Source organism: Coptis chinensis, chromosome 4, assembly GCF_015680905.1.
Source record: "Coptis chinensis isolate HL-2020 chromosome 4, ASM1568090v1, whole genome shotgun sequence".
Lineage (NCBI taxonomy): Eukaryota > Viridiplantae > Streptophyta > Magnoliopsida > Ranunculales > Ranunculaceae > Coptis > Coptis chinensis.
The window spans coordinates 13,240,360-13,252,186 of record NC_141459.1 but is presented as its reverse complement, the minus strand read 5'-3'; the positions used below and the strand labels follow the sequence as shown (position 1 = coordinate 13,252,186).

Genomic DNA, 11,827 nt, shown 5'->3' with positions numbered 1-11,827 from the left:
CTTTCTTCATTCTCAAGCAACTAACAAAAGAGAAAACATATCCTCCATAACCTCCTTTTTGGCTTGCTTATTAAAAACGCATATAATCTGTTCATCCAACACATGTGCTTAAGAGCTTTTTGACAAAATAAACACGGCCCACTATCTCTCTGGACTTCTGGAGTATAGTATGAACATGGTCCAGTTAGGCTAATCTAAGTATCTTACGGTCTTACCACAGCCAATAATGGTAGATATAACCACTATGTCACACAAGAAAAAGGCAACAGAAACAAAAAATGAGGAGTTGGTCATCACCCACTTTACTTTCATAATGGGTGTAGGCTATTAGACTAGAGTCTAACATAAGTTATCCATTGGATCTGACTCAAGTTATACCCCTCATGGAATAAGTTTAATTAGTCAAGAATTTACAATTTAAAGCTACTTGAACAACGGTTACTAACTCCAAATCTCCAACAGTCCAACCACTAGCTCCTTCCATTATATAAGGACCTCATAGTACTATTGTTGTGAGACACAACCCTCTTTTTCTCTACCTCTTTCTTTTCTTTTCAGTGTGTGAAATGGCTTGTGCTAGAGTCCTTTGTGCTCTGCTAGTTTTATGTTTTGCCGTGGGAAGCTTTGCTGTGGATCACACTGTAGGAGATACAGCAGGTTGGAGTACAGGCGTTGATTATAGCACATGGACTAGTGGGAAGACCTTTGCAGTTGGTGACAACCTTGGTTTGTTCTTTGATCTCATTTACTAGTTACTACTACTAATGTTTCGTTTTAGTACGTGCAAGTTCTAATACTATGTTTATTTTCTGCAAACGTTGGCTGACAGTGTTCCAGTATGGAGGAGGGGCACATACAGTGGAAGAAGTAAGTTCAAGTGCTTACTCCAGTTGCAGTGCAGTAAACTCCTTAAGCTCTGATAGCAGCGGGGCCACATCGATCGCTCTGAAGACCCCAGGACCACATTACTTCATTTGTTCTGTGGGAGGTCACTGTGCTGGTGGGATGAAGCTTGCAGTCACAGTAGGAGGAAACGGGACAACACCAACCACTCCTTCCGGTGGCAATACACCCACGCCAATTCCTAGAACTCCCGGTACCCCCACAACGACCATACCATCATCATCAACCACTATCTATCCGTCCATGGCTGTAGTGGTCACCGTGTTCACAGTGCTCAGATTGTCTCTCTCTTAAGCTTGCACATAGTAGCCAGTGTGGAGGCAGTGCAGAAATCTCCTGTTACTAGTGTGTTGAAGTCGAGTATTATTAGTTTTAAGTTTCTTTAGTTCATGTAGGGAATGCTTGTCTTTTCTTTTGTTACTTTAGTGTAACTGAGGTGAGTTGTTCGGTTATCTTATTATGAATTAGTTGTTATCATCAAACACTAAGAATGATTAATGATGCAAATGATCTCACTGGTAGGGATGGTTAATTATTAAGGGCACTAACCATTTTTAATGGATCAATAAACAGAATTATGGTCAGATCACCTTTTGGTTTCTAACCAATAAACAAGATTGTGGCTGGGGTTTCTATCCTTTGATTTAAATATTTAGAAAAGAAAAGATGAAACGAACAAAGAAGAGTTTCGTTGTGACAACTTAACAAAAAAAAGTCCTTTTGAACTTTTCATTTGGTCTCGAGATAATTTCTCTGAAGCAATTTTGCTATACAACATATCCCTGAGGAAAGTTAGCAGCAACACATTTCGTGCATTACGTAGAGGCCACTTATTAAATGACGCAATTTTTGTCTTTGATTTTAGCTTTTCAAGAAATAACTCTACACAATTCACTGTGTCTGTGTGCATGAGCAATGCACTAAGCTACTTGCTGGCATTCCATATTAAAAATAAGTCATCCAAGCAGAAAATGTACTCCGATCCGATGGCTAATTCACAGAGTCATATATAAACTTTATTACAACAATGTATCTAGATAGTGGGCGGGCATGCTTAATTTGTATTATTTAACTAATATGGGACCACTGGTAAATATATTTTGAAAGGGGCTCGAATTTGGTGACATGCATTGCCTCGCTATACAAATCTCTCCGACACAAGTAAATATGATCTTCACATTATATTGCAATTGAGAGATTAGAAATTCACACCTCTACCACATAGTACTTAAGATTGATAAGCTGAAACATTTCTAGAAATATTCATCAATTTATCCTCAGAGCCATTTTTACTAGAAACATTTATAAGAATCCAGTGTTAAATCAACGTACAAGCTCGTTGGAAGCTTATTTGAACCTAAGGTAGTAAGGTTTTATTATATTGTAATCCTTTGCCGTGTAGCCATGTAGGGCATGCATACAACATTGAACAATTGTTTTGCACCTTGAAAGTTCATTTTCCTTTTCGCTGTTGTTCTGCCCAATTCCATCATACTAGGTCTGTAATCTTGCATTCTTACTGGTCCGATCTTTTTCCCCAGGGAAGCACAGCATCTACAGATGATATGATAGAGACCCTATCACCTTTCTAGAAAATCACATCGAATCATGACATCGGGGCAAATATCCAATGCAGTACCACTGTTGCTTCACTTAAAAGCTTTGACCGACCGCTGTCATCATTTTTGAAGTCCAATATATTATTATTTTTTTTTTTGTTCGGTAAATATATACATTAGTTTTGACTGTTGCCTATTAGCATTTTTCCGCCAAGGAATTAAAAGGAAAAGATACATAGAGCCATAGAGGAGTCCGTTATATATATAACTGTGGATGGTTTGAAAATTTGGGAGGATAAATAAGAAAAGCAATGCCAGGTTTGAAAAGCAGAGAGAGTTGTTAGCAAATTCATTGAGTCATTGTCACTTCGCATCTTCCTTTGTCACCACCTCCCGTTTGCATTTTGATTTTACGTATGTTGTCCGGTTGTTTAAAAGTCACAATAACTTTGTAGCAAAGAAAGGAAAAAATAGTTGGTTTGCTGTAACCTGGAAATGGTTTGGACTTTAGAATCCTTTTCTTTACATGTCATTGATGGGCAACATTTGGTTTACATGTCCACCTCAAGAGACGATTCTCAAAGATTTGTGAGGAGAAAAGATTAAAGTTGGGGGTAAGGGTGTCAATGGGTACCCATTTAACCGGAACAAGAACTATTTAAAAATAGGTGCTAAAAAACTGAGATTGGGCCTGGAGCCCATGGTCCCATATTAATTATGGATAAAATACATGGACTTTTGTAATTATGTTAAAAGCCCACCCGGTTGACTTTTTACTAATATTACAAATTTGTCTTTCACCCTATCTTCCCCAAATAAATATGTAAAAAGATCAAAAAAAAAAAACCCCCCTTAGTTCCCCCAAATTGAAATGAAAAGTGCAATATGGAAATTCGAAATGAAGAAATTAATGAAGATTCTGCTGATTTTGTGCAATAAAAACCGAGATCTACTCGAAACAAAAAACAACCAACTACTACAAATGTGATAACTAAATTTAAAATCTTCATATATATGTTTAATTTCAGTTTTATTTTGTGTTTTGGTTGAATGAACTTGCTTCTTACTTAGATGAACATGAAGCTTAATTATTTATGTTTGTTGTTTGATTTTATATGTTGTTTTCAATTGTCAACTCCCACTGCAACATGGATGTTGCACTATTAATTACCACTGCAACATAGATGTAGCACAGTCAATTACCATTCCATCAACCACTGTTAACTCCCACTGCAACATGGATGTTGCACTACTAATTATCACTGCAGCATGGATGTAGCACAATCAATTAATTACCATTCCAACAACCACTGCAATATGGATGTTGTACTGTCAATTACCACTACAATATAGATGTTGCACAGTCAATTATTGTCAACTCCTACTGCAATACAAATGTTGTATTGTTAATTGCCACTGCAACATGGATGTTGCACTGTTACATTGACATCAAATAATTGAAATTACATGTACTCATATACGAATGTTAAAGAACTTAATGACTATACATAATAGAAAGTGCACTTATTACTTTTGATTCAAATGTACTATAAGTATTGTCGTGATAAAGTTAACATAAAAAAAATGGATTTTTAGCTCGAAAAGGTAGAGCGCTTGGGAGAAGAATCCCAAGAGGATGGTGGTTCAAAACCAAGATTCTTATATATATATAGCATTAAGTCTCGCGCATGGTTCTAGCATTAAGTCTCATGCATTACATCAAAAGTAAGTCTCACGCATGATTCTTGTACAATATCCCACTGCAATATGGATGTTGCACTCTCAATTAGAATGTTGCACTCTCAATTAGAATGTTACACTATCAATTACGACTACGACATAAATGTTGCACTCTCAATTACGACTGCAACATGAATGTTACATTGTCAATTAGAATATTGCACTCTCAATTATGACAATATGAATGTTGCACTATCAATTACGACTACAACATGAATGTTGCACTCTTAATTACAACTGCAACATGAATTATTTCACAGGATATAAATTCCATTATAACAAATGAAAAATAAAAATAAAAAACGACTAGCGAATAATCTCAAATAAGTATCAATATTCAATAAAAAGTATACAATGAGTATCAATTTCTCATTAATAAATGTCAGAAAACCAAACTTAATCTCAATTAAGATAACAAAAAAAAAATGGTTTGTCGAGAACATCAAAACTGATCACAGACTAACGAATCACACCGGTGCTTTCAATTCTTTTCTTCTTGAGTCTACCAGGACCAATCTTCGGATTACACGGATAAACCGTAGGAGAATCAGGCATATGTCTTGGCATAACCATTCGGAATTGGCTTGATAGAATGTGAGTAACATTGCTTGAATGTGATCACCGTATATCATTCATCAATGTAGCCATAAAAGGAATCACCCTTACAACCAATACAAGCGATAGCATGTATGCAAGGGAAATTATCGATACACCAATAGTTACAAGTGCATGATCTATTCATCAAATCAACTGAATGAATAATGTCGCTATGAACTAGAAACTGATTTTCATTGGATCTAACCACCCTCAAAGTCCTTGTAACTAGAAATGGAATTCCATTTCTGGACATAAAATGGAATTCCATTTCATAGACTCCTCCAATCTGTTCCAAGTCATTTCTATCATCTTTTCCATGATTCCAAAAAGCATAGGAGTAATAGGCAGGAAACGCTCCTTAGTTATCCATATCATGCATTGAAATATTCAGCTAGTGTCGAGCACATCTCACCGTATCTAGCACTGCAAAAGTATGCATTTGCCCAATTTTCCAATCTAATATCTATCAAAAACCTTTGCACAGGAAGACCGCCATGTTTCTTCAACTTTTCACAACAAGTCAAAATTTCATAATGAGAAGCTACATAAGCACAATCAGAAAATAGTTTCACAACATATTTCCTCAACTTGTTATCTTTCTGTATAGCAGAACCAACATTTTTCTTCTTTCTGTATAGCAAAACCAACATTGTTCTTCAAGTGCCAAAGACAATACGAGTTAAATGACCTTGAAAACACAATTGGAATATTACACAATGTATTCAACGTATAATTTCACAAAGTATGTAGTAACAATATCAATAATTCAAAGTAAAGAAAATCGGATATTAAATTAAACAATCAATATATAGCAACTGCTTGAAATCACAAGAGTATGCAATAAAACTAATCTACATAAAAAGGAAATGCTTCATTTGTAATGAAATCCAAAATGTTAACCAATACCAAATTTCAAAGGTTATTTTGAAACCCAAAATCATAAATAATAAAAGCACTCATTTTTTTTTTTTTTTTTGAACGATTAGAGGAAAAAAAGAGAGTGGGGAGAAAAGACGATGGAGAGGCAAGGTGATTACCTTGATTGTGGGAGATGCGAAGGTCGACAGCTAGTGTATTTGTTTTTTTTGCTCAGTAAGTTGAAAATATATTAAAAGAAAAACAAAAGAATGGTTATGAGATCTTGCGAAGGCAATTTCTTAGTTACAGGCTCATACCCATCCATAGATATACACATCTAGGTGGTGCATTAACATAATCTACTAAATTGCTGATAAGGGTGTTCCCATTTCAGTAACCAGTTGGGTTTGCCTACAAAAACTAGAGAGCCCTCAATTTGCAGTGCAGCTCCAGAGATGTTAGCTTCTCTCCAAATGTGAGTGCACCTGAATGAAGTGATTTTCTGCATGCACCTCTTCCATCTTAGGTGTAATTACCATGGTATATCTCCTAAATTGAAAGAAATAATTGTTGATAGAGAGTCTGATTCCACCCAAAGATGGTAGAACCCTTTATTGGTAGCCATTTCAACCCCTTCCACTACTGCATGTGCTTCAGCTCTGTTGATAATACCATTGGTTAACCTCTTGCAGAAAGTGAAGATGAACTCACCCTCCGAATCTCTGCAACATATCCCAATTCCAAAAGGCCCTGGACTTCCAAAAACTGCTCTCGTCGATATTAAGCTTCAGGATGTTTGGTTCTGGAGGAATCCAAAAACAAGTTTTCATTTGAGGTGCTTGTTTTGGTCTTGGAGTTATTTCCAAATTTTTCAGTACTTGTGCTTCCCAGCCATTACTCCCATTGTATGCCTTACTGTGGTGGATCATGCATGAGATTTGAACTCTAACAAACATCTTGCAGTCCTATAAGGTTAGACATTTTATTCTCAAAATATACCTTGTTCCTCATGTTCCATAAGCTTACCATTCCCGCAACCACTCCTGAACTCCAAATCTGTTTCATCATCAGGCTCTAAGTCTTGGAGAGGATCATCGCTTCCTGAAAACCTAGAATTGGTTGCTGAATAAGGAAACAAGAAGCTAACCATACCCACAATTGGATAGACAGACTACACTCCCATAAAAGGTGCTTTAATGTCTCATCAGCTACTTTACATAACCTGCAAGCAGAAACTAGTCGAATACCCAACTTTTGTATTCTGTCATCAGTTGCCGCACACCCATGAAGAAGCTTCCACCCTGTAGCAGCAGTTCTCGGGTGTATGAAATTGTTCCAGATATTTTTGTACAAGCTCACTTTTGGTCGAGTTCTCCTGATGCTTTGATAGGCAGATTTAGTGGAAAACTTACCTTTAACATCAAGGCACCATATTATGTAATCTTTATCTTGAGGGCTACAAATAATTGGGGATCGAGGGCTGACACCTAGATATTCCAATATGTGTGTGAGGCTCTGAGGAATAGTAATGACATTTTTAGTGGCCATACTCGAGAGCTTCGTGTTGTGGCCTGCAATATCTTGATCACTCAACTGCATGAGTTGTTGGAGAGAAAAATCACCGAGCCAATTATCTCTCTAGATGTCTATATTATTGCCATTTCCAATTATCCATTGGTTTCTAGTTGTGGCCTCAAAGAGTGCTTCCTTAATTCCTGCCCATATTGACAATGGTTTATAATCATGAATAAACCTTCCATTCCTCCCTGTGTATTTCGATCTCATGAGCATAGAAAAGTCATCAGTACCATTAAGAATCGACCAAGCTAGTTTCATCTGCATAGAAAGATTGATTTCTCTCAACTGTTTAATTATGATCCCTCCTTGGATAGGTTTACATTTTTTTTTCCCAACTCACCGTTGTGATTCTTCTCTTGGAGGGGTCCCCTAGCCATAAGAAATTCCGAATGATTCTCTGCTTCCTTGATGATAGACAACGGCCATTTATAAACTGCCATATTGTAGATTGGAATACTACACAAAACTGATTTGATGAGAATCTTTCTTCCTTGAAAAGAAAGATTTCTACCCTTCCAACAAGTGAGTTTCTTCATGATCTTATCTAGTACAGGAGTAACCGTCTGTCTTGTTATTTTGCCTTGAACCATAGAAACACCCAAGTATTTTTCTGGTAAGAAGCCTTCGGGAATGGAAAGAACTTGTATAACTCTCTCTTATCATAATTGTCTAAACCCACTCATGAAGATCTTGGACTTGTCTTTATTCGGATTAATCGCCCGTGGGAAGCGGATATATCCCAACAAATTGTTGATATGCCTCAATCCTCTTAAATCACATTAACAAATATGATGATGTCATCCGTAAAAAGGAGGTGACTCGGAGCTTGAAAATCCTTAAAAGTAACCATTGGTTTGACTAGATGAAGAGTTCTTAAGTAATGAAAACCTCAACCTAAAGCATCTTCTGCAATAGCAAATAACAAGGGAGAAAGAAGATCCCCTTGTTTAAGACCCATGCCCATGGAGAAAAAACCAATAGGGCCACCATTGAACATCACCGAAATGAAGGCAGATCTCATAATTACATTGATCCATTTAATCCAAGTATTTGAAAAACCCAGTTTCTTCAAAACTTGATAAAGAAAGTTCCAGCTCATTGAACCATATTCTTGCGAGATATCAAGTTTAATAGCCACATTTCCACCACGTCTCTTTAATTTCATCTCATTGGAGAGCTCAGAAGCTAAGCCAATGGAAGACTGGGCTGATCTAGTAGGAACAAAACCTGTCTGTTCTTTTGTGATAATCTTGTCGGCGATGTTGTTAAGTCTTAGTTGTAGAAGCTTTGAAATAATCTTCATCAGGAAATTCCCAACGCAGATGGGTCTGTAATGGCTTAGTTTACTCGCATTTTTCACTTTGGGAATCAGGATGATAAAATTTGAGTTTAAACCCTTTGGCACTATCACTTGGATGAGGAAAGACTGAACTATTCTACATACCTCCAACTTGATTATGGGCCAACATGTATGATAAAAGTGTCCCTAGAAACCGTCCGGCCCTGGAGAGCTGTCTGCGTTCATAGAATACCACCTGCTCTATCTCTTTATAGCTGGGTATCATGGTGAGCATGAGATTGTCTTGAGCCGTTACAAGATTGGGAATCAAGCTCAGAACTTGCTCGTCTTGTACAGTGGGAATTTCTTTGTATTTCTCTTCATAGAAGTGGGTGATATTGTCTTTTATAGTTGTTGGTCAGATAACAAAACCCCCTCTTCAGTTTCAAATTCAGTGATAGTCATTGCTCCTTGTCTGAACTTCAAAGTGTTATGGAAGTATTCTGAATTACAATCCATCACTTCATCAAATTTCAATCTACTTTTATGTCTCCATAGGCTTGCTCTGTTGTTTCTGGCTGTATCAAGGAGTTCTTGTTTCTGTGTCATCTCATTTTGTAAAGATAAATCATGTAGGAGTTGATCTGATCTCTCTTATGCCTTACGAATGTTAGTGTCAAGATGGCCAAACACTTCACGGTTCCATACTTTAATCTCCGCTTTAAGCCTCTGCAGTTTCTTCATCACTTGAATGATAGGACCTCCAGTTAACTCTTTATTCTAGCTGCTCTGAATCAAATCCCTAAAGGTGGGATGAGTGCTCCACACCTTATTAAATATGAAAAGAAAGTTCTTCAGTTTGGAAACCAAAGAGTGTATACCAATCAAGGGAGAGTGGTCTGAAGCATTCTTAGAACCCACTTTGTATTTCCATCCACAATATTTATTATTCCAAGCTGAATTAAAGAAAGCTTTGTCTAGTTTGGACACCTGTCTTCTATGGTCCTTTTGGTTATTAGACTAAGTAAACTCCATACCATCAAAAAAACTTTCAATCAACTAACATGTGTTAATGCAAGAGTGAAATTCATTCATGGCCATCCTGTTAGGTGGTCGCCCACCTTGTTTTTCTTCATATCTGAGTACACAGTTGAAATCCCCAATGACCATCCAGGGTTGAGTGGGGTTGAGTATCTCTAGTTCATTCCATAGTCTTCTTTTGTGGCCCAGATTGCAGTTGGCATGTACAAAGGAGAGCATTGAATCATCTATAAGGACAGAAATATGTTGGTCTAAAGAGTGGATGGTGGATACGACAGTACCTTCTTTAACAAGAATCCAAAGATTACCCATCCTTTCTAGAGTGTCATTGTGAATGAAGTGAGTAGCAAAGCAGTTAGGAATTAAGATAACTATATTGCTAGTATACGGTCTGATCATTGGCTCTGCTATACATACTATATCAGGATTATGGGAAGTAGTAAGTTCTCATAAGCTATCCATGGCATTTGCTTTTCTGGCACCCCTTATGTTCCAATAAATAACATTCATTGAGATGGAGGTGTAGTTGTTACCTCATGAAGAGGTGTGGTGCTAGGGAGGGGCACAGAGGGTGTTTTAACAACTCCGATCCTTTGTCTTTTCTCAGTCTTCCCCTCCTTCTGATAATAGTTGTCTGACCTTCCCAAACCTCAGTGACTGCCCCAATCTCTTGTAGCAGTGGTTGCGTAGCTGGTACTGTATCTTCTTCTATATCCAGTTCTGCAAAAGCATTTGATGTTTCAATAGACACCTCAATAGGAACTAGTGGCAGTGTACATTCCATACTATTCCTTTGCTGTATGGGAGGTAATAGTATTTGGAAAAGCATATCAGTCGGTGTTAGAAAAGGGACAACAGTGCTTTCAAAGGTCTCCACGGTCTCCACCACCTCACCAACACTTACAACATTCTCCACCACCTCACCAATACTTACAGCCTTTTCCACCGAATCAATTACTACTACAACATTTTCCCCAATATCAGTGAGTACTTCAGTAGTAGTGAGTACCTCATTGTCAGCCGCATTTTTCTCTACCAATTGCTCAGTATTTTCTCCATTAATTTCAGTAGCCATCGAAAGGTTCTCAACCTCTAGAGTTGTATCCTTGTCGGCTGTCGGATCATCTATTATAGTTACTACATTCTCTGCCTAAATGGTAGCACTCTGTTGAATTAACAAGTATTGTTCTTCTTTCTCCATCGCTTTTTCTGATTTTTTGACATATTTGCAACCTTAGTGTTCTATGGAGGTGGTGTGCTATCAACAACCAATGTCTTACCTTTGGCTTTGGCAAGATCTTTCTGTAAGTGCTTACAGTTGCAACTGTGTGGCCTAATCCTTTGCAATGTGAACAGAATTCCGGAGTCTTTCCCAACCGAATGGTGTGGCCTACTCCTTTGCAATGTCTACCAGAACACTCGCATAGAAACCCAGTTCTCTCTTGGCCGTAGTTTCATCTACGTGAATTGGTCTTCCTAGTGCTCGGCCCATAGCCAATAGGTTCTTAACTTCCCAGTACTCCAAACTAAGGCCAGGGAAACGAACCCATAGTGCTACGTGTGATTGGATCTCCCTTTCTATACAGAAGTTGGGAGGCCATTTCGTGAGTCTCAGAATTTGGTTGTCCACATTCCAAGATCCTTGGTTCCATACTTTCTGGTAATCTTCAATATCCTCAAATCTGAACATCATAAAGCCCTTCCTAAGAGGAGTAATAGACCAGGTTCCTTTAGGTGCCCAAAGGGAAGCTACCATACTCCTTACTTGCTCTAGTGTAATCTTATATAGGTCCAGTCTTCCAACCAAAGAGAACTTGCAAAAGTCCCTTCCTTTTTCTACTTCCTCATCAATCAGGTGAACTAATGGCAAACCTCCATACTCCCCAGGAATTGGAAGTATTTAGGTGTCAATCTCTCAACCATATCTAACTTTAGCTATTGACGCATATGATTTGGTTGTTGTTGCATCAGTTTCATTTCCATTACTTGTTGCGACAAGTACGATTTAAGTGTTTGAAGAAACACATGAACCATCTAAGAAACCCCAAGGACAAAAAGCACCTTGCTTGTCCATTAGAGTCGAATCGAGGAGAAAAAACTCCGGTTAAAACTCCCGTAAGGGCTCAGTCAACGGCCATTGTGGCCAATCAACCTATATAAATGGAAATTTTCCCTCCAAGAAAGAGATAAGGTTCGGACCTTATCTTCAAAAATGGCTAAAAAAGGAAAAGAAATGATAAAAGACCTTACTGTTCTCCAAGAAAGAAGAGAA

The 11,827-nt window shown here is 37.7% G+C and overlaps 1 protein-coding gene across 1 annotated transcript; it reads left to right on the top strand.

The window, feature by feature from the left end:
* The first annotated feature begins 266 nt into the window (after nt 1-266).
* LOC147501992 (blue copper protein-like) lies at nt 267-1,385 on the top strand. The gene is made up of 2 exons (XM_086606975.1): nt 267-726; nt 830-1,385. The coding sequence occupies exons 1-2, from the start codon at nt 567-569 to the stop codon at nt 1,195-1,197; spliced, it is 528 nt and encodes a 175-aa protein (XP_086463101.1). The 5' UTR covers nt 267-566; the 3' UTR covers nt 1,198-1,385.
* The last annotated feature ends 10,442 nt before the right edge of the window (nt 1,386-11,827 follow it).

Bases quoted from the DNA above. Each gene is read 5' to 3' on its own strand.
- LOC147501992 (XM_086606975.1), top strand. From the start codon at position 567: ATGGCTTGTGCTAGAGTCCTTTGTGCTCTGCTAGTTTTATGTTTTGCC. The intron at 727-829 runs GTTTGTTCTTTG...GTTGGCTGACAG, and splicing joins TGCAGTTGGTGACAACCTTG to TGTTCCAGTATGGAGGAGGG.